Source organism: Pelophylax lessonae (genome assembly GCF_965119305.1).
Source record: "Pelophylax lessonae genome assembly, chromosome: 4".
Taxonomy (NCBI): Eukaryota; Metazoa; Chordata; class Amphibia; order Anura; family Ranidae; genus Pelophylax; species Pelophylax lessonae.
Genome location: NC_138771.1, coordinates 17,445,806 through 17,473,519, shown reverse-complemented (window position 1 = coordinate 17,473,519; position 27,714 = coordinate 17,445,806). Strand labels below are relative to the sequence as shown.

At 46.4% G+C, this 27,714-nt stretch overlaps 2 protein-coding genes across 5 annotated transcripts in view; one reads left to right on the top strand and one right to left on the bottom strand.

The window, feature by feature from the left end:
* ZWILCH (zwilch kinetochore protein) overlaps positions 1 to 13,018 on the top strand; it is a 164,008-nt gene extending 150,990 nt beyond the window's left edge. For both annotated transcript variants that reach the window (XM_082253012.1, XM_082253013.1), the window contains one exon: positions 12,998 to 13,018. The gene's annotated coding sequence lies outside the window, so the exon portion shown is untranslated. The remainder of the gene's footprint in view (positions 1 to 12,997) is intronic.
* LCTL (lactase like) overlaps positions 13,009 to 27,714 on the bottom strand; it is a 79,151-nt gene continuing 64,445 nt past the window's right edge. For 2 of the 3 annotated variants that reach the window (XM_082253014.1, XM_082253015.1), the window contains exons 13-14: positions 18,100 to 18,144; positions 13,009 to 13,215 (exon numbers count right to left, since the gene is read on the bottom strand). In XM_082253014.1, coding sequence (XP_082109140.1) covers positions 13,100 to 13,215; positions 18,100 to 18,144 — 161 coding nt within the window. In that variant the 3' untranslated portion in view covers positions 13,009 to 13,099. The remainder of the gene's footprint in view (positions 13,216 to 18,099; positions 18,145 to 27,714) is intronic. The other variant, XM_082253016.1, reaches the window with a different exon arrangement.

Sequence of the window (27,714 nt, the reverse complement as noted above, 5' to 3'; positions counted from 1 at the left end):
TTTGCACTGTAGCGCTCTGCAGCCTCTCCGCCGCCATGCAATCCAGCCCTCCCAGCTCTGCCTCTTAGTCTCCAGCCGACCATTACTCTGCCCATTGTCTCTCCATTGAATCTATTTACAAAACATTACAGCCTGATCCCGCCCCGATGCAGCCAGGAGAGACAATGAGCTGAGCAGGGCGGAGTTGTGGTCGCCTGGAGACTAGAGGCAGAGCTGGGAGGGCTGGATTGCATCGGGCTGGAGGGGCGGAGTTCCGATCACAGCCGAAAGCAAAACGGATGTGTTGGCTGCCAGCACTGCGAGTCCTCCTCCTCCCCCCGAGTCCCGACTTCTCCCTGCCTATGCTAAATATCGTGTCTTCGGCGATATGAATATCGCCCACACCCGCAGAACGATAGTCGATATCGTATCGACTATCGTTCAGACCTAGTTCCAACTAAGGATTATTTGGTGATATAGGACAGCAGGCAATCAGAAACGGTTCAGTTACCTTATAGTCTTATGTAGCAAAATGGATCCTGCGACGATCCTTTATACTTTTCAACTATGTAATGTCACAGACACTACAACTTATTTGAGTGAAGATCAATATTATAAAACGGTGAGGAGATCCCAGTCTGCACATCATATCCCCAGTCCTGAGATGAATTTAGCTCCTTTGATTCCAGAGGTTATGAACTATATGGTGATTGATCACCCACATTATACATACACATAGTATTATACACCAGCCCTGGGGTACCACTAGATGACGTTTGGGAACACTTATAACTAACTAGACTTCTACTTGGAAGTACACATTGGCCTCATATATCAATATATAGGCCCCCCTATTTGTGGCCATTACTCTACCACCATCGGGTTATTATTGGAAAGCCATCTATGTATTTGTACATCTAGCTTAGGAACTAACTTGTCCCCTTCCCTATATATTCCTCTAATGGCACTTTTCCACTGCAAGTACCGGCTCGGCTCTACTCGGCCCTGCTTGGCCCGATTTGCTTTTCCACTGCTGGTACCGCATGGTACGGTGTTGGAACGGTTCTGTACGGTACGCTATGGTTTGCTTTTCCACTAAAGTAGTACTAAAGTTAAGTGGGTGGGATAACAACGGGGTGGGTGGGATTCTCTGACCAATCAGTGGCTAGTAGTGACTGCATGCAAAGGATTGTGGGATATGGTACCGGGTATGGTACCTGTTGGAACCACAATCGAGGTGGTGCTGTTTTTGAGAGCCATACCGTTCGGTTCCATGCAGTGGAAAAGCACCGCCGTACCGTACCGAACCGTTCCTACACTATACCATGCGGTACCAGCAGTGGAAAAGCACAAAAGCGAGCCGAACCATTCGGTTCCATGCAAGGGAAAAGCGCCATAACGGTGAAACCTGCCAGGTGTTTACCAATCATGAGATAATTGATCTTGAGCCGGCAGTGACTCCTCTCCAATTTTGTTCAGCAAACTAAAGGAATCAACCAAAGAGTTGCTTTTCTTTTCCCCATTATCCTATATTGGACATTTTGGGGAATGGTCTGAAGAGCTCCCAAAGGAGCGCTACGTTGCAAAACCTGTTGAGCTTGGACCCTGTTCCAACCATATATGTAATTATATCCGCGGTGTTTACCTCTTCGAGGACCTGAATCTTCAGGACCGATAGAGTTAGACACATGCGGTTTGGCTTTAAGGTTAATTGGTATCCTAGTTTTGATTTTAAAATTGTGATGATATAAGCTTTGTATATATTGTAACTTTTGTATATTCAAATATAGAAATGTATGATTTTATTACCAGTGCCTATAAAGTCCATGTTGTTCTAGTTTCCTATTATTGTTTTTCAGTCAGGCCAAAAATGAGAGTTCAAAAGCCTGTAGGAGCCGCTTCTTTGAGATGTAGTGTGCTTGAGCCCTAACAACCATGACTCCTTCCTGAGCAGATTCCCCGCCGATAGCAGAATGTAAACAAAAAGACCGACAGTAAAAAAATACAACATTGTTAAAAAACACGACATGAGGTTCCCCCTCCCCCCCCCCCCTCCAGGATCAAAACCAGACCATTAAGCAAACCATAGATGAGTCAAAACGAAAACTGAGCAAAAATTCTTGGTTGTTTGATTTTTTTTTTTTTATCAGTGTGCCAGATGTGACACACGATTTTCGAAATCAAATCGAAAGTGCCCAAACCAACATGCTGCATTTTGTTTCGAAAAGGAAACAAATTAAGACACAATCGTATGCGCCATTTTCGTATTTCGATCGACATAACGTTCGGTTTTTGACTCGTCTTTGGCCTGCCTTATCTGAGCATGCAGCCTGGCAGTCCAGGGGGGGGGGCAGAATTCTGAAGTGTTTCGGGCAATATTATCTGCTCATATTCAGCCAAATGCTTCAGAACTCATTGGATGGCACTTCACAGTGCAGATAGACAATGACCCGAAGCATACTGCAAAAGCAACCAAAGAGTTTAAGGGAAAGAAGTGGAATGTTATGCAATGGCCAAGTCAATCACCTGACCTGAATCCGATTGAGCATGCATTTCACTTGCTGAAGACAAAACTGAAGGGAAAATGCCCCAAGAACAAGCAGGAACTGAAGACAGTTGCAGTAGAGGCCTGGCAGAGCATCACCAGGGATGAAACCCAGCGTCTGGTGATGTCTATGCGTTCCAGACTTCAGGCTGTAATTGACTGCAAAGGATTTGCAACCAAGTATTAAAAAGTACAAGTTTGGTTTATGATTGTTAATCTGTCCCATTACTTTTGGCCCCTTAAGTGGGATGCACATATACAAACTGTTGTAATTCCTACACCGTTCACCTGATTTGGATGTAAATACCCTCAAATTAAAGCTGAAAGTCTGCAGTTAAAGCACATCTTGTTTGTTTTATTTCAAATCCATTGTGGTGGTGTATAGAGCCAAAAAGATTAGAATTGTGTCAATGTCCCAATATTTATGGACCTGAATGTATCTGTTCTAGTTCTGCACTGGTTACTCTGGGCTGCTTTCAAACTGATCCACAGGTGCAGCGCAGTGCACCTGCGGGTTACCTGGACTGAGCCAAATATTTCTGTTATTACCTGTGGGTTTGGTGCTCTCCTGAATGCAGGAGTTTTGCTGCACCTTTAGGAGGTGCTCCACACCTGGAGGATACAATAGAATTCTATGGCAAAGTGCAGCTAGCCTTCAGCAAATGGGGAAAAAAAAGGGTTGAGGATGCGCTGGTTTTTGAATAGATTGCTGCACTAAAAAAAAGTATTGAATATTGGGGAAAAAAGTATTGAATATTGGGGAAAAATGTATTGAATATTAGGGAAAAAAAGTATGCGAAAAAAATAATTATAGTGCGCTATCTTACCATGAAGTAAAAAATACTTACATGTATTTTCTAAACCAACAATTATATCGCTTAATCAGTGTGTATGGATACAATGTGAATATATATACAAAAACAAACCCCAAACAATGGAAACCAAATCAGTGAATGAAACAAATGTCACAGAGTATAAATATTGAACCAAAATAACTTCTGTGAAAAAAGTGAAAAAGTCCACTCCTAAAGGATGAAGTAGCCACGCTCGTCACTCCTGCATGGCTGGCACTGCAGGCGGCCGTGCACATCTGTTTTTACAAATGTCCTTATTCCTGTCTGTGATGTAAGTGCAATAATCTTTTAATAAATCCATATGTTTTAACCACTTTACCACTAGAGCATTTTGTTGTCTTACGTCTGGGCCACTTTTTGCGATTCGGCACTGTGCGACTTTAACTAACAATTGCGCGGTCATGCGGCGCCGTATCCAAACGAAATTTACGTCCTTTTTTTCCCACAAACAGAGCTTTCTTTTGGTGGTATTTCATCACCTGTGTGATTTTTACTTTTTGCGCTATAAACAAAAAAATAGCGTTTATTTTGAAAAAATAACAATATTTTTAACATTTTTTTATATGAAATTCCCCCCAAAAAAGAAGTAAAAACCAATTTTTTTTTTAAATTTTTGGCCAATTTGTTTTCTGCTACCCATGTTTGGTAAAAAAAATCGCAATAAGCGTATTTTGATTGGTTTGCGCAAAAGTTATTGCGTTTACTAACAAAGGGAAAGATTTATGTCATTTTTGGTGTTTTTTTTTTTTAACGCGTAATGGCGGCGATCTGCGATTTTTTTTGCGGGACTGCGACATTGCGGCGGACAGATCGGACCCTTGACTGACATTTTTGACACTTTTGGGGGTACCAGTGACATTACTATAGTAATCAGTGCTATAAATATGCACTGTTACTGTAAAAATGACACTGGCAGGGAAGGGGTTAATTTTATTGGAGAGGGAGGGGTTAATGTATGCCTGGTGCTTACTGACGTGTGGGGGGGGGAGGTGACTGTGTGAGACAGGGACAGATCGGATGTCCAGCTATGCTGAACACTCCAATCTGTCACTCCCTGTCACTGAGGAGATCCGCCCGCTCTGTTTACACAGGCGGGCGGATCTCCAAACTGGATTCCCCGACGATCGGGGCAGAGCAGCGGCGATCGCCGCTGCTCCTCCCCTGGCCCGACTCCCGCTGTGAATGAAAGCAGCGGGAGCGCGCCTCCGGCGGCGCGCGAGCGCCGCCTACAGGGGGAGGAGTCTGGCGACGTAGGTCTACGTCGTCAGACGATAACGAGCCACTTTGCCGCAGTAGTACTACGGTACTCAGCGGTAAAGTGGTTAAGATAATGCACTATCAGCTCCTTTTTCTCCATATATGATTTATCCTGTATCGAGCGAATCTGTTGCTGCATCTACTTTTCTGTGGCTGGGTTTCTGATCCGAGTTAGAGTTTGATCCCGAGTTGGTTTATCAGTGGTGGCAGTGCTGTATTTTGGCCTAGGCTGACAAGGCCCAGGCCTAGGGCGGCACTTTGCAGGGGGGCAGCAAAAAAGCTGCCCCCCGCCCTCCACCTGAGACTCTTTTGGCCACTGGTTGCTAGAGCCGCCTCTCCCACCTCTCTCTCTGACCCCTCCCTCCTCTCTCTCACTCACTCACCCCCCCTCTCTCTCTCTCCCCCTCTCTCTTTCTCTCTCTCCCCCTCTCTCTTTCTCTCTCACCCACCTCTCTCTTTCTCTCTCACCCCCCTCTCTCTTTCTCTCTCACCCCCCCTCCCTCTCTCTCTCTCTCTCACCCCCCCTCTCTCTCAACCCCTCTTCCTCAACCCCTCTTCTCTCATCCCCCTCTCTTTCTCTCTCTCTCATCCTCTCTCTCTCTCTCTCTCTCTCTCATCCTCTCTCTCTCTCTCTCTCTCTCATTCCCTCTCTCATCCTCTCTCTCTCTCTCTCATTCCCCCTCTCATCCTCTCTCTCTCACCGCCCCCCCTTCTCTCTCTCTCTCATCCTCTCTCTCTCTCTCCCTTTCATCCCCCCCTCTCTCTCTCACCCCCTCTCTCCCTCACCCCTCTCTCCCTCCCTCCTTTCCTCACTCACCCCCCTCTCTCTCTCTCACCCCCCTCTCTCCCTCCCTCATCCACCCCCTCTCTCTCTCCCCCCCTCTCTTACCCCCCCCCCCCACCCCGTGAGATCTCAGGGGTTCATGCTGGCACTTGGAGTCCTTCAATTTTGGAGGGAGTCACATCCGTTAAAAAGGAAGGAGTGGGGCAAATTTACATAGGAGGGGGCGCCCAATTTTAGTCTTGCCTAGGGCAGCACAAAACCAAAATACACCACTGAGTGGTGGATTTATCTATCATGCTGCATGACCATAGCCTTTTGGTAAGTGGACAATTTTTATTAATCAGCATGAGGGTGGAACACTGAGCCCCAGGAAGATTATCCATCTCAGAACTGGCTGTGGATTTATTTTTCTTTTACTTTTTGGTACTAAACTTTCTTTTCACTTTTAATCACAGAAGTTATTTTGGTTCAATATTTATACTCTGATATTTGTTTCATTCACTAATTTGGTTTGAATTGTTTGGTATTTGTTTTTATATATATATTCACATTGTATTCATACACACTGATTAAGCGATACAATTGTTGGAATCTCTTTTCAAAGATTCGGGTAAACTTGGGCCCAGAGAACCGTCAGTGTCCCGGTGCAAGAAACCATGAAGGGACCCCTGGCCTGGGGCTCTTCCCACTGATCCTGGGGCCCTTTACTCTTGTTGCGGGGCCCTTTATTACGGTCCCGCAGCGGGACCCTTTCACAAGTTCTGCAGTGGGCCCCCTTCCTGCCATCTTGGGGCCTCCCCATGGTGGTGGAATGCCAGGGCCGGTGGCAAGTGTGACCTTTGCGATCCTAGAAGTTCACCCACTGGTGTCGGTAGTTTTAATTTTTTGGTATTTTAATTGTATTATTTTTTATCATTTTATTTTATTTTTTTACAATGTCACTGACTATGACTCTGTCCATTCAGAAAAGGAAGGAGCTAGTAAATTACATATTTACTGACCCCTTCCTGGTTCTCTATTGTGACACATCCCCTGCAGAAGCCGGCAGGAGAGAAGGGAGCACAGTGGGGTGGGGGGGGGGGGGCAGCACAGTGGGGGGGGGGACCAGGGGAGCACACAGGGGCCCAGAGACAGCAGAGCACAAGTGAACTGTATAGGAGGAGTGGCGGGGGCAGCATACAGAGGAACCAATCTCCTCCATTTTCCTCCTACAGCTACAGGAGGAAAAAGGAGGACAGTGATTTCTCTACATGCTGCCCCCACCTCCACTTCTATCCAGGTGTACAGGGGAGCCGCACAGGCCCCTTGGAGCATGAGGCCCAGTTGCAATTGCAACCCCTGTAGTTACGCCCCTGCTTAGGCCCCTTTCACAAGATCAGTCTGATTGGGTCCGCCTGTCCGTTTTTCAGCTCTGTGGTGGACTTGTGTCCATTTACACCCGCCTATCTCTAATCCGATCAGCTAAACAGAAACCTTTGTCTGATTGAGGGCCCATAGGGTAGAGCAGGGCTGTGTCTGCTCTGCATATGCAGAGTGGACATGGACCTGTCATCCACCTACTCCGCTCATTGTGGCTGCGACCGGTTACCAAGTCGCTTAAGTGGCCCTCACTCTTCAAAAGGTTGGGCACCCCAGTCCTAAAACCTTAAGGCTCCATGTACACGGGACGTTGTAAATGGCTGTTTAGGAGCAGTTGGGCATTTTTTTTCAGAAGCCCCTAAACCCTCCTCTGTTATCTTATCTGTCCATGTACACAGGGTCGTTTACAGTTATTTGCAGGCAGTTGAGTTCAGGGACGTTTTTTGGAAAGCAATTATTTGCGTTCGAACGTGTGTTTCCCGGCGTTTCAAACGCAAAAACGTGGCCAAATGCGACCGAACGCAATGACCTGGGTTTAGCGTATGCGTTTTTCCATTTTAAAGGGGAATCATTTTTTTGACTTCCTACGAACGGTTCTAAACGTAAACGATTCAAACGTTTCAAACGTCCTAAAAATTCCAGCATTCAAAGGGACTTTTAACAACGTCCCGTGTACATGGAGCCTAAAGGGTTAAATTAAGCAATACGTGGATTTCTATGATTTGAGATACAGTTTTTCATGAAAATTTATTAACACAAAGTGCAAATATAAAACAGTATATCATACATCACCAGTTTTAGACGACATCTCTATTAGCCAAAAATCAGAGAACGTCAGAAATGTTCCTGGCCAAATGCTAAACATTCCACAACCCAAACTGTAAAATATGTCAAAAACATTCAGCAGCATTAACCCCACAATTCCTATACAATGTATGTCAGGGCTGCATTCCATTTTTCTGCTGTAGTAAGATGTGAGGATGCTCTTAAATATTTTTTTTTGGGAGTGCGGAATATATTTGTGAGAAATGTGAAAGTTTGAAAATTCTGCATATTTTCAAAACTGCCTAGAATTGTCCTGTAAAGTAGAATGAGAGTAAAGGAGACCCCAACACTGGCCAGCAGAAGACTTCATGTTTACACGTGACCACAACACCACTTTAAGGTCTATTCGTTTTTCATTCATGTGCATGTCTAAAGGCAAACCACCAGGGGAACATAGAAATGCACCCTTCATTATAGCTTCCAAACTTATCAAATCCCGCACGTGTAGTAACATGATATTTGTGTATATATATATATAAACGTCCTGTAATCTGTTGCATATCAGAAATCGAGCTGAGAGTGGGAATACCAGTGCTGTAGGCCGGTCACACTGTTGCATTGCACAGTTCTATAAGTCTAACATACACTATTTTGCCAAAAGTATTGGGATGCCTGCCTTTACACACACATGATCTTTAATGGCATCCCAGTCTTAGTCTGTAGGGTTCAATATTGAGTTGGCCCACCCTTTGCAGCTATAACAGCTTCAACTCTTCTGGGAAGGCTGTCCACTAGGTTTAGGAGTGTCTATGGGAATGTTTGACCATTCTTCCAGAATTGCATTTGTGAGGTCAGGCACTGATGATAGATGAGAAGGCCCGGCTCGCAGTGTCCGCTCTAATTCATCTCAACGGTGTTCTATCAGTTTGAGGTCAGGGCTCTGTGCAGGCCAGTCAGGTTCCTCCACCCCAAACTTGCTCATCCAAGTGTTAATGGACCTTGCTTTGTGCACTGGTCTAAATCATTTGGTGGAGGGGGGATTATGGGGTGGGGTTGTTTTTCAGGGGTTGGGCTTGGCCCCTTAGTTCCAGTGAAGGAAACTCTTAAGGTGTCAGCATACCAAGACATTTTGAACATTTTCATGCTCCCAACTTTGTGGGAACAGTTTTGGGATGGCCTCTTCCTGTTCCAACATGACCAGTGCACAAAGCAAGGTGCATGAAACATGGATGAGCGAGTTTGGGGTGGAGGAATATGACTGGCCTAAACAGAGTCCTGACCTCAACCTGATGGAACACCTTTGGGATGAATTAGAGCGGAGACTGCGAGCCAGGCCTTCTCGTTCAACATCCGTACACGGCCTCACAAATACGCTTCGGGAAGAATGGTCAAACATTCCCATAGACACACTCCTAAACCTTGTGGACGGCTCCCAGAAGAGTGGAAGCTGTTATAGCTGCAAAGGGTGGGCCAACTCAAAGAATGGTCAAACAATCCCATTGACACACTTCAAACTACTTGTGAGCTGCTTTCACCAAGATATGATCAATATGTTACCCTTCATCATTTTATGATTACTGTTCATATGTATGTAACATGTTTTCTACTGAGCTGTCCTGTTGGGTTTAAAGCGGTAGTAAACCACAGACGTTAAAAATAAATAAATAAAAATAAGTCCCCTGCAAGGCAATGGCATAATGTGCTAGTATGCATTTCATGCTAGTATTATTATTATCATTATTATTTCCGGTACTTATATAGCGCTGTCAATTTACGCAGCGCTTTACATATACATTGTACATTCACATCAGTCCCTGCCCTCAAGGAGCTTACAATCTAAGGTCCCTAACTCATATACATACACAGTAGGGCCAATTTTTTTTTATTTTTTTATACAGGATCCAATTAACCTACCAGCATGTCTTTGGAGTACATTGTGAAATACTTACCTTAGAACAAAGTCCTCCAGCAGTGCGCTGTCACCGCCGACAGGGCTTCCATCTTCCCCCGGTCTTTCTTCCAGGTTCATTTGCTCCGGTCCTGTGAATGGCTGAGCCGTGATGATGTAACTCCCGCGAATGCACAAGGGAGTCACGGTTTATGGCACCGAGCTCTAAAGGGATGGCACTGTTATGCCGGCCCTTCAGAGCGCATGCGCTAGTGACTTCACCGGCTGCATCTAGTGTGAATATGTTTAGGAGATAGTCACTGTACCTACAGATAAGCCTTTATTATAGGCTTACCTGAAGGTACAAGTTCAAAAGCAGAGCTTACTACCGCTTTAACGTGAAAGAAAGGAAGAAAACCCAGCTATAAAGCCGGGTTCACACATGTCTGGCTGCAGTTTGCAGTCCAGAGTCAGCTGCATTTCTGCTCACTGGTTCAAGTGCAATTTAGGTGCAAATTTTTGCCTGCATTCGCACCTGAACCGGACCCAAAAATGCACAGGACCCTTTTCAAAACCACTCTGCAGCCGCCCTGAATGTGTCCACCGGCTCCATTGAGAGTGAATTGGATGCGGTTAAAATATATGTTAACCCAGCCTAACTGTTCTTAAAAATGTCCCCTCTCTTCTCCTCCTATCTAACCTGTATAAAAGAAAGATCTGTGTATTTGCCTATTTTTAATTCGATCCAGTCACATGATCTCGCAGCTCTGGTGTTCCGTGAAAAAACCATACCCGTGAGAAAACCATACCCTCGTCACTTCCGGTTCACCTACGGAGGGTATGGATTTCTCGCGGTACTTAAACTTGCGGCGGTTACAATAAAACACCTCCTCTACATCATCGCTCATGTCCGCTCCTCTCCCTGTCACTTCCCTGATCTCCGGTAATAAATATAAAAGCGGCTCACGGAGCCGCGATCAGCGTCATTTACATCTCATACACCCGCCGCCGCTTTTATATTTATTAGCCCACATCAGGGAAATGACAGGGATCGGAGAGGAGATGATTGATGTTGCAGCCGAAGTGTTTTTATAAACCGCCGCAAGTATAAATTTACACACAGTGCCGTGGTAACTTCAGTCCCTCCGAGCATGCGCACTTCTCAAATTCTTTGCTGTTCAATTGCGTATCCAGCCCTCTGAGCATGCGCACTGCTGCGCTGCTCAGCTGTTTCACACAGGAAGTGACGACGGTATGGAATTATAACGTTACACCGGCTCTCCTGTGTCAGTGCGTGACTGCTGCAGGGGAGAGGAGAGAACGCTGACAATGGCTCGGCCAAGGAAACCTATAAGTGCCATTATGGCTCCCAGAATTCACAGCCATTGTCAAGCACTCCCTTACCTAGAGCTGTAGAATCATGTGACCAGACTTTCGCAGGTTGAATATAGGTGAATACAGTTATTTTTTTATACAAGTTATGTGGGGCGGAGGGAACATTTTTAAGAATAGTTATAGATAGGGTTTTCTTCCAGTTTCTTTCTTTTTTTTTTTTTGGAACTATAGCACCATACACAAATACAATGTGTAATGGTTCTGTATCCCATTACACACCAGCTGCTTGTGCTTAAAAAATTTCCACTTCGCCGTCTGATATTATCCTGAGTTGCAGTTTTCTGGCACTGTGGGTTAACAGTGGCCGCTGCTACTGAGAAAAGTTGTGGCACTTGCCCACCCCCTTCTGCCCTCTCAGACAGGTAGGTATTGCTATACATGCTATGATGTGGAGGGTAATGCTATACATGCTATGATGTGGAGGGTAATGCTATACATGCTATGATGTGGAAGGTAATGCTATACATGCTATGATGTGGAGGGTAATGCTATACATGCTATGATGTGGTGGGTAATGCTATACATGCTATGATGTGGTGGGTAATGCTATGCATGCTATGATGTGGTGGGTAATGCTATACATGCTATGATGTGGAGGGTAATGCTATACATGCTATGATGTGGTGGGTAATGCTATGCATGCTATGATGTGGAGGGTAATGCTATACACACTATGATGTGGAGGGGTAATGCTATACATGCTATGATGTGGAGGGTAATGCTATGCATGCTATGATGTGGTGGGTAATGCTATGCATGCTATGATGTGGTGGGTAATGCTATACATGCTATGATGTGGTCGGTAATGCTATACATGCTATAATGTGGTGGGTAATGCTATACATGCTATGATGTGGAGGGTAATGCTATACATGCTATGATGTGGAGGGTAATGCTATACATGCTATGATGTGGAGGGTAATTCTATACATGCTATGATGTGGAGGATAATGCTATGCATGCTATGATGTGGAGGGTAATGCTATACATGCTATGATGTGGTCGGTAATGCTATGCATGCTATGATGTGGAGGGTAATGCTATACATGCTATGATGTGGAGGGTAATGCTATACATGCTATGATGTGGTCGGTAATGCTATGCATGCTATGATGTGGAGGGTAATGCTATACACGCTATGATGTGGAGGGTAATTCTATACACGCTATGATGTGGAGGGTAATTCTATACACGCTATGATGTGGAGGGTAATTCTATACACGCTATGATGTGGAGGGTAATGCTATGCATGCTATGATGTGGAGGGTAATTCTATACACGCTATGATGTGGAGGGTAATTCTATACACGCTATGATGTGGAGGGTAATTCTATACATGCTATGATGTGGAGGGTAATTCTATACACGCTATGATGTGGAGGGTAATTCTATACATGCTATGATGTGGAGGGTAATTCTATACACGCTATGATGTGGAGGGTAATGCTATACATGGTATGATGTGGAGGGTAATGCTATACATCCTATGATGTGGAGGGTAATGCTATACATGCTATGATGTGGTCGGTAATGCTATGCATGCTATGATGTGGAGGGTAATGCTATACATGCTATGATGTGGAGGGTAATGCTATACATGCTATGATGTGGAGGGTAATTCTATACACGCTATGATGTGGAGGGTAATTCTATACATGCTATGATGTGGAGGGTAATTCTATACATGCTATGATGTGGAGGGTAATTCTATACACGCTATGATGTGGAGGGTAATTCTATACATGCTATGATGTGGAGGGTAATTCTATACACGCTATGATGTGGAGGGTAATTCTATACATGCTATGATGTGGAGGGTAATTCTATACACGCTATGATGTGGAGGGTAATGCTATACATGCTATGATGTGGAGGGTAATGCTATACATGCTATGATGTGGAGGGTAATGCTATACACGCTATGATGTGGTCGGTAATGCTATACATGCTATGATGTGGTCGGTAATGCTATACATGCTATGATGTGGTCGGTAATGCTATACATGCTATGATGTGGAGGGTAATGCTATACATGCTATGATGTGGAGGGTAATTCTATACACGCTATGATGTGGAGGGTAATGCTATACATGCTATGATGTGGTGGGTAATTCTATACACGCTATGATGTGGAGGGTAATTCTAACACCGCATTTCCTTTTTTTCATCAGGGAAACAGAAGAGAAGGGGGGGGGTCACAATTCTTCAGAGTCTATGCTGGGCAGAGATAGTGGTAATGTCCGTGATCTTGTCGGTATTCCCCTGTATTTGTCCTAGCTCCGTCTTCGCAGAAGAATCATCAGGAGCACAGCGCTGATTAGAATGCACAATGTACACACTGTAGGTACCACGATCTCCGTCACCATCTCCATGTGCCTGGTCAGTGGGTCTAGGGATTTGTAGAGAAATACTTGAATGAGCATAGACTGTGTGTTTAATATACAGTGTATGAAAATATACAACATATGAAATAAAAAGTATACATTATATGAAATGACTGCTGTCAATCACTGTGTATGACCACTAAATAGTGTTTTCATCTGAGGAAATCAGAAAGCTGCCCAACTGTATTTTTTTTTCTTAACGCCAAGAATGTAAGGAAGCGAAAGGCCGGCCTCACTGACATAGACGAATACGTGCATCTGCCATATTTCTGCAGCTGGAATGACAGATGTATAAGAACAGCGGCAGTCACTTAACCTGCACAAATGAAAGGCTGAGAGGAGCCATCACTATTTGCATTGGGGTTGCACCGATACCGTTTTTCTTTACTGGTGGTTACAAGTACCGATACTTTCGGTCAAGTACTGGCCGATACCGAGTACCGATACGTTGGGGTGCGATTTGCGTCAATACCTAAAAAAAAAATTGGCACAAATCGCACTGCAAAGAATCATATGCAATTTGAATAGGAATGCGGTGTGATTCCTGTCTGAATCACATGTGATTTTCTCCACTGCTCCTATGTGTGTTAGTATATATATATATAGAAAGGGAAAAGCTCCATCTAGTGGGCAGTTTAAAAAATGCTAGAACTCATAGTGCCTATCTGGCCACATGCAAAATATTCCACATGGGTGTCCCAGTCCACCAATGATGGCAAAACAGGGCCGCTGGAGGAAAAGTTCCCGGACCCCGTGGGTATAGGGCGGACGTGATTTAAGATGGGGGCAAACTGCCTCTACATCTCCTCCAGCCGCAGACCCCCTGGGTTCTCGCTGCTCACTGTCAGTCAGCGGCTCTCTGCTCTGCCCCCCACCCTCGCTCACTGGAGCGCTGAGCTGTGAAGGGGGCGGGAGCGGCCAGCTCAGGCTCTCAGCGGTTCGTTGAGAGACTGAGCCGGGTGCCAGTCCAGGCAGACCCTCCATGGTCACGATTTTGCCCAAGTCTTGACTGGCTCTGTCACGTCAGCAGACAGTGGACTTTAGCCCGCTGTGTGCTAAAAATGGGTCACAGGAGTGCAAAAAGAACTGATCCAGAGGAGAAGTACAGCTAAACCAGCTTTGGCTGTACTTCTTCTTTAAGTGTGTGGCCATTCCTTGATATCCGAGCAGAAGAGGTCTGAAACAGAATAGGCCATCTTTCATGATGTAATACAGGAGTTTACCCTCTTCTGTTCTGTGTACACTATGCCATGATGTAATGGATCAATTACAAATGGTCACCCATTAGCTTAATAAATAATAAAATCATTAATTATTAGCTGTGGTTACCACGGTCATTGGATAATATGCCGTTGGTATTAGATAATCATGTGTATATACATACATTTATTTGCCTGTTCACCCCCCTTGGCTTAAGGCACCAAAATGACCCCCTGCCTAACACTAATTAGCCTTAAACATGTGCCCCCCTCCAGCTACCTGTACTGACTAACCTGTCTAAAAAAAAAAAAAAAGTGTATATTTACTTATTTTCGGCCCGCTCCGTTCACGTGATCCGGCTCCACTATGTCGGTGGCTGCAGGGGAGATGGGAAAGTGACAACAAGTGCTTGGATATGGGAGCCTATGGGTGATGTCGCTGCTCCCAGATCTCCCAGCCATAGTAAGGTGTGTTCTTCTCTCCCCTGCAGCCATTACTGACTGACCCAGGGCTGAAAATAGGTAAGTAATTTAAAATCCCCCCCAGTTAGCATAGGCAGTGCGGCTCTGGATCGAGTCTGCACGAGTGCCCTCAAAGGAAGCGGTTTCTTATGAGGGCACTCGCTGAAGAGGTGGAGCCAAGAGCGCCAATGGAGGAGGTTTGGGTCTGCTCTGTGCAAAACCATTGCACAGAGCAGGTAAGTATGACATGTTTATTATCTAATAAAAAAAAAGGTTTACAATTAATTTTAGGTTAGTTAGTAAGCAAAGAATTCTACCTTAAGAGTGTGTGGCCATTCCTTAGTCTCAAAGCAGGGCAGGTCTGAACCAGAAAGAATAGGACATCTTTTATGATGTAATAGCAGCTTTCCCTCTCCTGTGTACACTATGCCAATGTTTCTGGACTCCAGTCCTCAAATCCCCCCAACAGGTCATGTTTTCAGGCTTTCCATAGATTTACACAAGTGATTTGATCAGTTTCACTGCCTTAGTAATTACCACAGCCATTTCATCAGAGGGAAATCCTGAAAACACGACCTGTTGGAGGTACTTGAGGACTGGAGTTGAGAAACATTGCACATGTCAGTGATGGTGAACTTTGGCACCCCAGATGTTTTGGAACTACATTTCCCATAATGCTCATGTTCTCTGCAGTGTAGCAGAGCATCATGGGAAATGTAGTTCCAAAACATCTGGGGTGCCAAGGTTTGCCATCACTACACTATGCCATGATGTAGTGGAGCACTGAGCACAAACACTTTTTTCTAGTGCCAGGTGATTAACTGTGACTATATATATATATATATATATATATATATATATATATATATATATATATATATATATATATATATATATATATAATGTCTGTTCCCATTACAAAGAAAAGCGATAAAATTGATTGTCATTTGGTTATATTGGGTTAAAAAAATAGTATTCCTCCCCTTTAAGTTAAACTAGTGTCGTCCTGTAATGGGAAGAGGGTAATGAAACAGTGATTGCAGCATATATCCTTTAAAAATATAACAAGGCAAAACTTTTTTTTTTTTTTTTTTGAAGTGAAGATGGATTAGAACCCCTGTCAGTTTTTACTGCTGTCTGTGCCCCCGTTAGGGAGATTCACCCTCTCTATTTTCCTGTTTACTGTTATCATTGAAAGTAAAAGAAAATCCCAAATTGTGGGTTGTCCCCAGAAAATTAAGAGAGAGGAAATCTTCCAATGGTGACACTAGTTGTGACCTGGGGGTCCCCAAGGAATTCCCTTAAAATATAACTAAGACCCCTTTCACACTCGTGCGATTTGTCCTGCGAATTGGGACTGCTAAATCACATGACAATTCATACCCAATGACTTCCAATGAGTACCATTCATATCTGTGCGACTTCAAAGTAATCCCTGCACTACTTTGGCCCAATTTTATTGAGGTCCATAGACCTCAAGATTACACAGACTTTGCATAAAGCCCAGTCAAAGTTGAGTGACTTTCAGGTGGTACAAGTGTGAAAGGGGCCTAAAGGCAAAACTTTTTTTTTTATTTTATCTTTGGACATAGTGGAGAGGGATTAGAGCCCCTGTCAATTTTTATTGCTGTCTGTGCCCCTGTTAGGCCCATTTCACACATACGGACCGGTCCGTTCATCTGTTTTTCATCCATTCGTTGACCGATTAAAAACAGACATCAATGCATTCCTATGGGAAAAGGGATGTAAATGGATGATCGTTCATTTACATCCGTTTTGATCTGCTTCCATCAACATCCGTTTTTTTTGAACGGATGAAAGCCCTATTTTTCATCTGTTAAAATACAGACGAAAAACGGATGACAACGGACGAAAAACGAATGAAAAAGGAGGACAACAGATGACAATGGACGAAAAACTGATGAAAAAGGAAGACAACAGATGACAATGGACGAAAAACGGATGAAAAAGGAAGACAACAGATGACAATGGACGAAAAACGGATGAAAAAGGAGGACAACAGATGACAATGGACGAAAAACTGATAAAAAAGGAAGACAACAGATGACAATGGACGAAAAACGGATGAAAAAGGAAGACAACAGATGACAATGGACGAAAAACGGATGAAAAAGGAGGACAACAGATGACAATGGACGAAAAACTGATAAAAAAGGAAGACAACAGATGACAATGGACGAAAAACGGATGAAAAAGGAGGACAACAGATGACAATAAACGAAAAACGGATGAAAAAGGAGGACAACAGATGACAATGGACGAAAAACGGATGAAAAAGGAGGACAACAGATGACAATGGATGAAAAACTGATGTTGACTGAAAAAAACTGATGACAAAAAAAACATGACTGAACTGATGAAATGAACGGACCGTATGTGTGAAAGGGGCCTAAGGGTTACACGAGCGGTGTGCGCTCGGTAGACTCCATTTTGCTCCACTGAGCAGATGGATGACAGACTCTGATGCTCTGTGTGCAGAGACGGACCTGTCAGAGCCCCGCTCTCCTCTATGGAGAGTTTAGATGAAAACAGACCGCCTGTCCGTTCTCATCCGCTCCGTCCTCTAGACGGATGGAAAATAGGGTTTCCATCCGTCCGGATTTTACAGACAGGATCGGATAGCAGCGGGTGTCAGCAGACATGTCACCGCTGACATCTGCTGCCCAATAGGGGTGCATGAAGCGCCTGATCAGGTCCGCCTGAAAAACTGACGGGCAGACCGGATCGGAACGCCTGTGTGAAAGAGGCCTTAGGGAGAGATTCTCCCTCTCTGTTAGTCCTGTTTACCATGATCTTTGAAAGTGACAGTAAAAGAAAACCTCAAATTTTGGATTGTCCCCAGAAAAGTAATAGATGGGAAATCTTCCAATGGGGACACTAGTTATGGTGACCTGGGGGTCCCCAAGAAATTCCTTTAATTTGCAGAAATTTTCTCTCACTTCCGATTTGGCTAAGGGACAGGAAGCTAAGGGAAATCAATGCAATAAGACCGAGATGGCGGAAAAAAAAAAATCTGACGTATTCTAACCCTCCACGTACTGTATCCAAAATGGAAAGAAGTTGTGCCTATAGTTCTGCTTTAAATTTCCATTATAAATAACTGGCTGCCTTGATCTGGGTAGAAAGCTGCAAGAAAAAAGCTAGTTTTGTGAGATAATATTTCACTACATTTATGATATGTCATTTCTTTCTACAAGCACATCTTACCATTAATTAGCCGCAGAATATTTGCAGCTGTATTCCTCTGTTCCTCTGAATTTTTTTTTTCAAGAAGAAAACAGAAAAAAAGGGTAGGCAACATGAAAATCAATCAAGATGAAATCCTGCACAATCCCATAGCTGGCTGGCCCACAACATCACAATATGGGGTGTCACTAGATACATATAGGGCAGTGATGGTGAACCTTGGCACCCCAGATGTTTTGGAACTACATTTCCCATGATGCTCACCTACACTGCAGCGTGCATGAGCATCATGGGAAATGTAGTTCCAAAACATCTGGGGTGCCAAGGTTCACCATCACTGATACAGGGTGTCACTAGATAAAGCACTGATCTGGCCTCACAAATCGTGCATGTGCTGTGCATCTCACAGGTGATACTGTAAACTATTTCACTGTAAATGTAATGTGCGCACTACTGGTGAGGCCTATGGGGGTGTGAGAGCCAGCCTTGTATTCCACTTTTGCAGTCATAATTGAGAAAACCTTTGTGTATAGTATTATGTGTTCCCATTCACACAGCATATCTATTTTTTTATATATATATATATATATATATATATATATATATATATATATATATATATATATATTTCTTACTTTTTTATCTGTTTACCAGGAGGAAGTCCTCATGGTAAGCTGCGATCATTTCTGAACAATCTCAGAATACGTATGCTCCAGGGACAGGCTGATCTTCTCCTTAACATACACTATAATGACAAAAGTATTGGGACACCTACTTTTACACACACATGAACCTTAAGGCTCCTTTCACATGGTCGGGGCGCCCGGCGGACTCCATTTTGCTCAGTGGGGATCGATACGCCGGTCCCCGCTGAGCAGGGGGATGACACCCCCGTCTCTGCTTACTTTGCAGAGATGGAGCTGCCTACTTTTACACACACATGAACCTTAAGGCTCCTTTCACACGGTCGGGGCGCCCGGCGGACTCCATTTTGCTCAGTGGGGATCGATACGCCGGTCCCCGCTGAGCAGGGGGATGACACCCCCGTCTCTGCTTGCTTTGCAGAGATGGAGCTGTCAGAGCCCCGCTCTCCTCTATGGGAGATTGGATGAAAACGGAGCGCCTGTCCGTTTTCATCCGATCTTAGCCAATCCTCCAGACGGATGGAAAAGAGGGTTTCCATCCGTACGGATTTCACGGATGCAGAACCCTTTTTTTGGTTAACACTGGAATCAAATCGCATGGGTGTTGTTGACACCTATGCAATCCGATTCCTGCACCTTTTGACAGTTCGCACTGCGAACCAATATGGGGGTTAGAGATCGACCGATTATCGGCAAGGCCGAGATATCGAGGGCCGATGTGCACTTTCCCCGATATATCGGTATCGGCCCCGGAGGTTACCGATATTGTCAAATGTTATGCTTTCTGCACTATAATAATGTTCTACTTAACTGGGAGTATTGAAAGTGTAGTAGTATAGTACTAGTGTCCACTCCAATCCATTTCACTGTCTAGCTTTTGCCTAGCTTTTTTTCTAGCAGTTTTGCACTGACTGCGTTGCAGTCAGTGCAAAACTGCTAGAAGAAAAGCTAGACAGTTGATTGGAGTCAGTGGACTACTGCTGCAATAATTTTAAATCACTACTGCAGTGCAGTAGTGATTTAAAATCATTGCAGTGAGTGCACTACTGCAGCGGTAGTCCACTGACTCCAATCCACTGTCTAGCTGTTTGTCTAGCTTTTTTTCTAGCAGTTTTGCACTGACTGCACTGCAGTAGTGATTTAAAATGATTGCAGTGAGTGAGTGCAGTGCTGCAGCAGTTTATGCATCATTCACAATTAGATGATGTGAATCTGATGTCCCTGCAAGTGCAGTTTTCCTATCAGTTGTCCTGCAGTTAAGGTGTGAAGAACGAGCCCTTAATGTTAAAAATTTTAATAAACAAACATTAACATGTTCATTAACAGATTTGTGTAAAAAATTGTGTTTATATTGCAAAACTTTACATGTTGAAAATATCGGCCGATACCAATATGCAATGGCCAAAATATTGGTATCGGCAACGAAAAACAGATATCGGTCGATCCCTAATGGCGGTTTCCTTAACTTTACATTGACACCCCCGGCGGTTCGCAGATCTCAGTGTGAACCAGTGTGAGATTCAGGTGCGATGCTGGAGCCAGTACTGAATCGTAGGGTTTCCCGCATCTCACCAGTGTGAACCGTGACTAATGGCACCCCAGTCTTAGTCCGTAGGGTTCAATATTGAGTTGGCCCACCCTTTGCAGCTATAACAGCTTCAACTCTTTTGGGAAGGCTGTCCACAAGGTTTAGGAGTGTGTCTATGGGAATGTTTGACCATTCTCCAGGAAGTACATTTGTGATATCAGGCACTGATGTTGGACGAAAAGGCCTGGCACGCAGTCTGTGCCCTAGTTCATCCCAAAGGTGTTCTATTAAGTTGATGTCAGGACTCTGTGCAGGCCAGTCAAGTTCCTCCACCCCAAACTCGCTCATCCATGTCTTTATGGACCTTGCTTTGTGCACTGGTCCAAATCATTTGGTGGAGGGGGGATTATGGTGTGGGGTTGTTTTTCAGGGGTTGGGCTTGGCCCCTTAGTTCCAGTGAAGGGAACTCTTAGGGCTCTTTCACACAGCCTGTCCGTCGGACGGACTCCATTTATCTCAGCGGGGGATCGATCCACCGATCCCCCGCTGAGCAGGAGGATGACAGTTCTTCTTCGCACTGACACAGCTGTCAGTTCCCCATACATCTCTATGGGGGGAATCGGATGGGAACGGACCGTTGGTCCATTCTCATCCGATCTGCTGGACGGATGGAAAATAGGGTTTCCATCCGTCCAGATTTGACGGATCGGATGTCAGCGGACATGTCTCTGCTGACATCCGATGCCCCATAGGGATGCATGGGGGGACCGTTCAGATCCGCCAAAAAAAATGAACAGGCGGATCTGAACGGTCCGACCGCCTGTGTGAAAGGGGCCTTAAGGCGTCAGCATACCAAGAAATTTTGGACAATTTCATGCTCCCAACTTTGTGGGAGGAGTTTGGGGAAGGCCCTTCCTGTTCCAACATGACTGTGCACCAGTGCACAAAGCAAGGTCCATAAAGACATCTGCCCATCCCCCTCGGTTACTGCCTTTTGTTTCACTTGACCCTACCTTCTAGATTGTAAGCTCTAATGAGCAGGGCCCTCTGTTTCCTCCTGTATTGAATTGTATTGTAACTGTATTGTCTTCCCTCACACTGTAAAGCGCTGCACAAACTGTTGGCGCTATATAAATCCTGTATAATAATAATAATAATAATAATGATGACATGGATGAGCGAGTCAGAGTCCTGACATCAACCCAATAGAACACCTTTGGGATAAATTAGAGCGCTTCTGGTAGAATGGTCAAACATTCCCATAGACACTCCTAAACCTTGTGGACAGCCTTCCCAGAAGAGTTGAAGCAGTTCTAGGTGCAAAGGGTGGGCCAACTCAATATTGAACCCTACGGACTAAGACTGGGATGCCATTAACGGTCATGTGTGTGTAAAGGCAGGCAGGCGTCCCAATACTTTTGACAATATAGTACGATGCAGGAGGCTGTGTCTTTTAAGCCCAACTCCGGGAACACTTAAAATGATCCCTTGCAGTGGGGCTGCAACCACACTGCAAGGGTTAAAGCTATTTTAAACATTAAGCAGTAAAAAAAAAAAAAACTTTCCCCTGTAAAGCAATTGCATAATGAGCTACTATGCATCGCATAGTCCATTAAATGTGTTTTAATGGACCCTTACTGGCATAACTTATGAGTGTAGATGCATTTTAACATTCCTATCCTGTCTGTCTGTAGGTTATTTTTCATGTTATCTCCATGTTTTCTTTTTCATCACCTCTTCATGTTATTCGCTTCTATCCATTTGATGTGTAATGTACAAGTTATAACATTGGTTAATAAAGATGTTGAACAGATCTCCAGCCTCCAAATGGTAATGATTTCAGAATGCATTGATGGGTCAGTTATATATAGAGCTCTTTAACCACTTAAGCCCCGGAAGATTTTACCCCCTTCCTGACCAGGGGGTATTTTGCGATTCGGCACTGCGTGACTTTAACGGACAATTGCGCGGTCGTGCGACGCCGTACCTAAACGAATTTGACGTCCTTTTTTTCCCACAAACAGAGCTTTCTTTTGGTGGTATTTGATCACCTGTGCGATTTTTTGATCATGCGCTATTAACAAAAAAAGAGCGTCAATTTTGCAAAAATAACAATATTTCTCTTACGTCCTCCGACAGTCGCCGCCTCTTCATATTCGTCACAATGGGTATTAGACTTTGCTCCGAAGGAGTAGCTAGGCAACAGAATATGTTAACATTAAAGCTTTTAACATATCCCACCCCCAGGAGGTGGTCCCCTCAGTCAATACCCTCCTACTTCCTGCAACCATATCTCAGTTTCAATGTCTAGCTTGTCAGGAGTAGCTGGATCTCTCTATGCTGGGGCATTTTGCCTCAGCCTTTCTCTTCTTTTTTGATTTTTTGTTTGAGTTTTTTCTCTCTCTTTACTTAGCTGTTCTTTTTGTCAGCGTTAGTTAGTTCTTCTGATGAAGAGGATTCGTGCGGGCCGGGTCTCGGGCTGATCCCCCTGGTCGCAGGTCGTGGGTCAGTGGCTTCCCAGCCTGCCGTCGAGCGTTCAGCCAGGTAATGCTCCTGGCGCAGTGAACGACCCATCCCTGTTCGGTGCAGGGATGATTGGTGAGGTGGCTACCTCACTGGACGCTGTGCGGTTTCTTAACCCCGATTTTGTGCGTCCTGGATGCGACTCTCCCTGCCTCATGTGCAGCGGCTTGTTCGCCTGTGCGGGTTCCCCACGCCATTATGAGGTAAGTGTGTCTATGTGGGGACCTGTCTGTCTGGGGGGGGTGTCAGTCTGGGACTGTGTAACCTGCCTCTGTTCACACTGTTTGTCTCCCTATCGCTCTGGCTGCATGCTGTGGGCTGCAGGGGGGGGGGGGGGGGGCTGTGTGGCACTGTCAGGGTCAGCCTGTGTACAGTGTGAAGGGCTGTGTGCTGTGGGGCTTGTTTTTGTCATGTTTGGGGCACGATACAGCGATCGCTGAGGTGATCCGCCATGTTTTTTTACATGGGTGGTGTTATATGCATCACAGTAGTGGGGGAGCGGCGGTTTCGGCGCCAAACGGCGCAATTTTGCCTGCGCTCGCTCCAACCGCATGTTTTCACTGCGGGCGGCCATTTTCTTGTAGCCTTCCATAGGCTTTAATAGAGCGCCCTGATTGCATCACTTCCTCTTTCCTGGGTGCACCGATCGAGGCGGCAGCAGCAGCAGGGGTCTCCTCAGGTTTTATCCTTCTGTTCCTTCCTATATCCATTGCCTGTGTTCAGTTTTATCCCTGTGGGGGTCTCATTGTGCTAGTGTGTGTGTGCGGTGGGCTGCGCTCGCCGCGCTTGTTAAAGGGGCAATTAACCCTTTATTCTCCGGCATATTTTTTTGGGGCAAATGGATTCTCAGGAGGGCAAATTTCCTGCCACCTTGGTGGGAAGCCAGGGGACTGCTGTTTCCCCTCCAGGGGGGGATTTAGCCGAAGTGGTGGCTAACCTTGCTGCTCAGGTGCAGATGCTGGTGGCTGCTCAATCCACTAAAAGACCCAGAGTTTCTATTTCCTCTGATTCTGAGGGTGAAGATGATGGGGCTGCTATGGCTGGGGTCTCCTTATCAGGGTCCCGTTCCTCCCTGGATCTCGTGGGGTCCAAGGTAAAGGCTGAGGTTGAAGGGGTTGATAATTCTACCCCTGGCTCGCCTGAAGAGCTTGCAATCATGGATGAATTGGTTGCTTCTATAAAACAAACGCTGCGTTTGCAGGATGAACTGTGTCCTCCCGCTGCCTTGGAGGCTTATGGGACGCAGAAAAGACGCAAGACATCGCAGGTCTTTCCCTGCACTGATGATTTTCAGCGCGCTGTTAAGGAACAATGGCGCAATTTACGCAAACCTTTTGCTGTGCCAAGTAGGTTCAGGCTGCGTTATCCTTTCACGCCTGCCACTGATGAACGGTGGTGTGTGCCACCCCCGGTGGATCACGCCATTGCGGTTTTGAACAAATCCACTGCGATTCCTGCAGAGGATACCCCGGTGTTCCGAGATGCCACGGATAGGAGGATGGAGTCTCTTGCCCGTCATACTTTTTCTGTTACGGGTTTGATGCTTAAAGCTCTGTTTGCCTTTCTTATGACAGCCCAGGCTGTCACAAGTTGGACGCAGGTGCTTAGGCGCGTCCTAGTGGCTGATTCGGCCTCACCGGCGACATTGGATATGGTGGATCAAATCCATCAGGGTGTCATGTACCTGTGTGATGCGGACTTGGACTTAGTGCCGTTGGCTGCACGTGTACAAAGCGTGGCGGTGTTGTCTCGCCGCCTGGTTTGGTTGAAGTGTTGGTCGGTGGACCAATCTTCGCGCAAGACCTTAGCCAATCTGCCTTATGATGGATCTCGCCTTTTTGGGGAGTCCTTGGATACGTTGATTAAGGGGATCACGCTCTTGCCCCACTTCCCCAAGGCTCCTGGTAAGAAGCATACTAATTTTCGGCCTCCTCAGGGGTCCTTTCGTGCCTTTCGGTCGCACTACAAGGGCAAACCGTTCAAGGGTCAAGGCTCCCAAAAGAAGCCGTGGTCTGGTAAACAGAAGTCCGGTCAGTCCGGACCCTCTACCCATAACAGTGCGACCTGAAGGGGCGCCCTCACCCAGTTCTGGGGTGGGGGGACGCTTGCTCTTTTTTCTTCAACCCTGGCTGGCCCGCGTGCGGGACCGGTGGGTTCAGGAAATCGTTCGATCTGGCTACAAGATCGAGTTTCTCTCTCGGCCGGAGAGCAGATTCTTTCCCTCAAATCTTCAGCTGTCTCCGGAGCGTTTGCGGGACCTGCACCTAGCGGTGCGGGACCTGAGGGCTCAGGGAGTGGTGGTTCCGGTGCCTCATCGGGACAGATTTCGGGGGTTTTATTCAAATCTGTTCACCGTGCCCAGGAAGGAGGGCAAGGTTCGTCCAATTCTGGACTTAAAGGCTTTAAACGGCTTTGTGCGGGTTCGCAAGTTCCGCATGGAATCCCTGCGGTCGGTGGTGGCTGCCCTGGTTCCGGGGGAATTCATGGCCTCCATCGATCTGAAGGATGCGTACCTTCACATCCCGATTTTCGAGGGTCACCAGAGGTTCCTTCGATTCGCCATTGCGGAGGATCATTACCAATTCGTGGCGTTGCCTTTTGGTCTCGCCTCGGCTCCTCGGGTTTTCACCAAGGTGCTTGCTCCCGTTCTGGCTTTGTTGAGAGCTCAGGGCATCTCTGTCCTGGGGTATCTGGACGACATTCTGGTTCGGTCTGCGTCCAGCCAGGGTCTGGAAAAAGACCTGTTCGTCACGATGCAAACTCTACAGGAGTTTGGTTGGACGATACATTTTCCAAAGTCGACGCTGAGTCCGTCGGTTCGTCTTCCCTACCTGGGAATGATCCTGGACTCGATCCAGGCGAAGGTCTTCCTGCCGGAAGACAAGCTCAGGACTCTTCAGGAGGAAGTCAGGTCCCTCAGGGACAGTCCGTGCTCGTCTCTCCGGATGTGTATGAGATGTCTGGGATTGATGGTCTCGGCTTTCGAGGCGATTCCCTTCGCCCAGTTTCACACGCGGGGTCTCCAGGCGGAGATCCTGTCCAAGTGGGACGGGCGACCGCAATCTCTGGATCTTCTAATTTCGTTGAGCTTTCGCACCAGAAGGGATCTTCTGTGGTGGCTCCAGTCCCCTATGATATCGGGGGGCAAGTCCTTTCGTCCTATCTCATGGACAGTGATCACCACGGATGCCAGCCTGTCGGGCTGGGGTGGTGTTCTGGGCGTTCTGTCCGCCCAGGGAACTTGGTCGGAGGGGGAGTCCTCCCTTCCTATCAACATTCTGGAATTGCGTGCGATAAATCTCTGCCTTCGTCGCTGGACGGACCGACTGCAGGGCTGTCCGGTTCGGGTGCAGACGGACAATGCCACGGCGGTGGCCTACATCAACCACCAAGGGGGCACCAGGAGTGCCCAAGCGGCTCGGGAAGTGGCCGACATTCTGTCTTGGGCCGAGACTCATGTCCCGGCGATAACGGCAGTTCACATTCTGGGGGTGGAGAACTGGCAGGCGGACTATCTGAGTCGCAAACCCTGGATCAAGGGGAATGGTCTCTCCACCCGGCTGTCTTCCAGATGTTGTGCGCGAAGTGGGGTCTTCCAGATGTGTACCTGTTCGCGTCTCGTCTGAACAACAAGGTGAGAAGGTTCGTGGCAAGGACGCGCGACCCTCGGGCAGACGCATCAGACGCGTTGGTAGCCCCGTGGCATCAGTACAGACTGATGTATGCGTTTCCACCGATTCAATTGCTGTCCAGGTTCCTCCGCAGGTTGCACTCGGAACGCAGCACGGTGATTCTTGTGGCACCGGACTGGCCTCGCCAGTCCTGGTACGCAGACCTCGTGAATCTGGCGGTCGACGCCCCATGGCGTCTACCTCTTCGAGACGATCTCCTGTCTCAGGGCCCGATATTCCATCCTGCTTTACAGTCGCTGGCTTTGACGGCCTGGCTGTTGAGACTGAGGTCCTGAAGGATAGGGGTCTCTCCCCTGAGGTCATTCACACTTTGATCAACGCGAGGAAACCTTCCTCAGGGAAGGTCTATTACCGTACTTGGAAGGCCTATTTTGCCTGGTGTGAGTCCAGGGGGTTTTCACCTCGCACGTACTCGGTTTCTCGAGTGTTGTCCTTCCTTCAAACGGGTGTCGACCAGCGTTTGGCGCTGGCTACGGTCAAGGGTCAGGTGTCTGCGCTGGCCGTTCTTTTTCAACGTCCTGTGGCTTCTAACTCCTTGGTTGCCACTTTTGTTCAAGGAGTGCGGCATCTGGTCCCTCCTAGGAGGGAACCTCTGCCTCCTTGGGACTTGAATCTCGTTCTATCTGTGTTACAACGTGCTCCCTTTGAACAGATCAGGGAGACCTCGTTGTCCATGTTGTCCAAGAAGGTCGCCTTTTTGGTGGCGATCACTTCGGCTCGCAGAGTGTCGGAGCTGGCGGCTTTGTCCTGCAAGTCTCCGTATCTGGTCATTCACTTGGATAAGGTGGTCTTGCGACCTAATCCTTCTTTTCTTTCAAAGCGAGTTTCGGCATTCCATCTCAATGAGGATATTGTCTTGCCTTCGCTGTGCGCGAAGCCTAAACATCCGAAGGAGGTGAGGTTGCACTCTTTGGATGTTGTTCGGGCGATAAGGGTTTACCTTAAATCGACTGAGTCTTTTCGCAAGACAGATTCTTTGTTTGTCCTTCCGGAGGGTCCTCGGAAGGGTATGGCGGCGTCGGCTTCTACCATCGCCAAATGGATCAGACAGACCATTGAACAGGCATATGCTTTGCAGGGGAAAGTTCCTCCTGTGCCTGTGAAGGCGCACTCTACTAGATGTCTGAGTACGTCTTGGGCCTGTCGTCATGGGGCTTCTGTGGCCCAGGTGTGTAAGGCGGCGACCTGGTCGACCGTACACACTTTCACAAAATTCTACAGAGTAGATGTTCAGGCATCGGCAGATGCT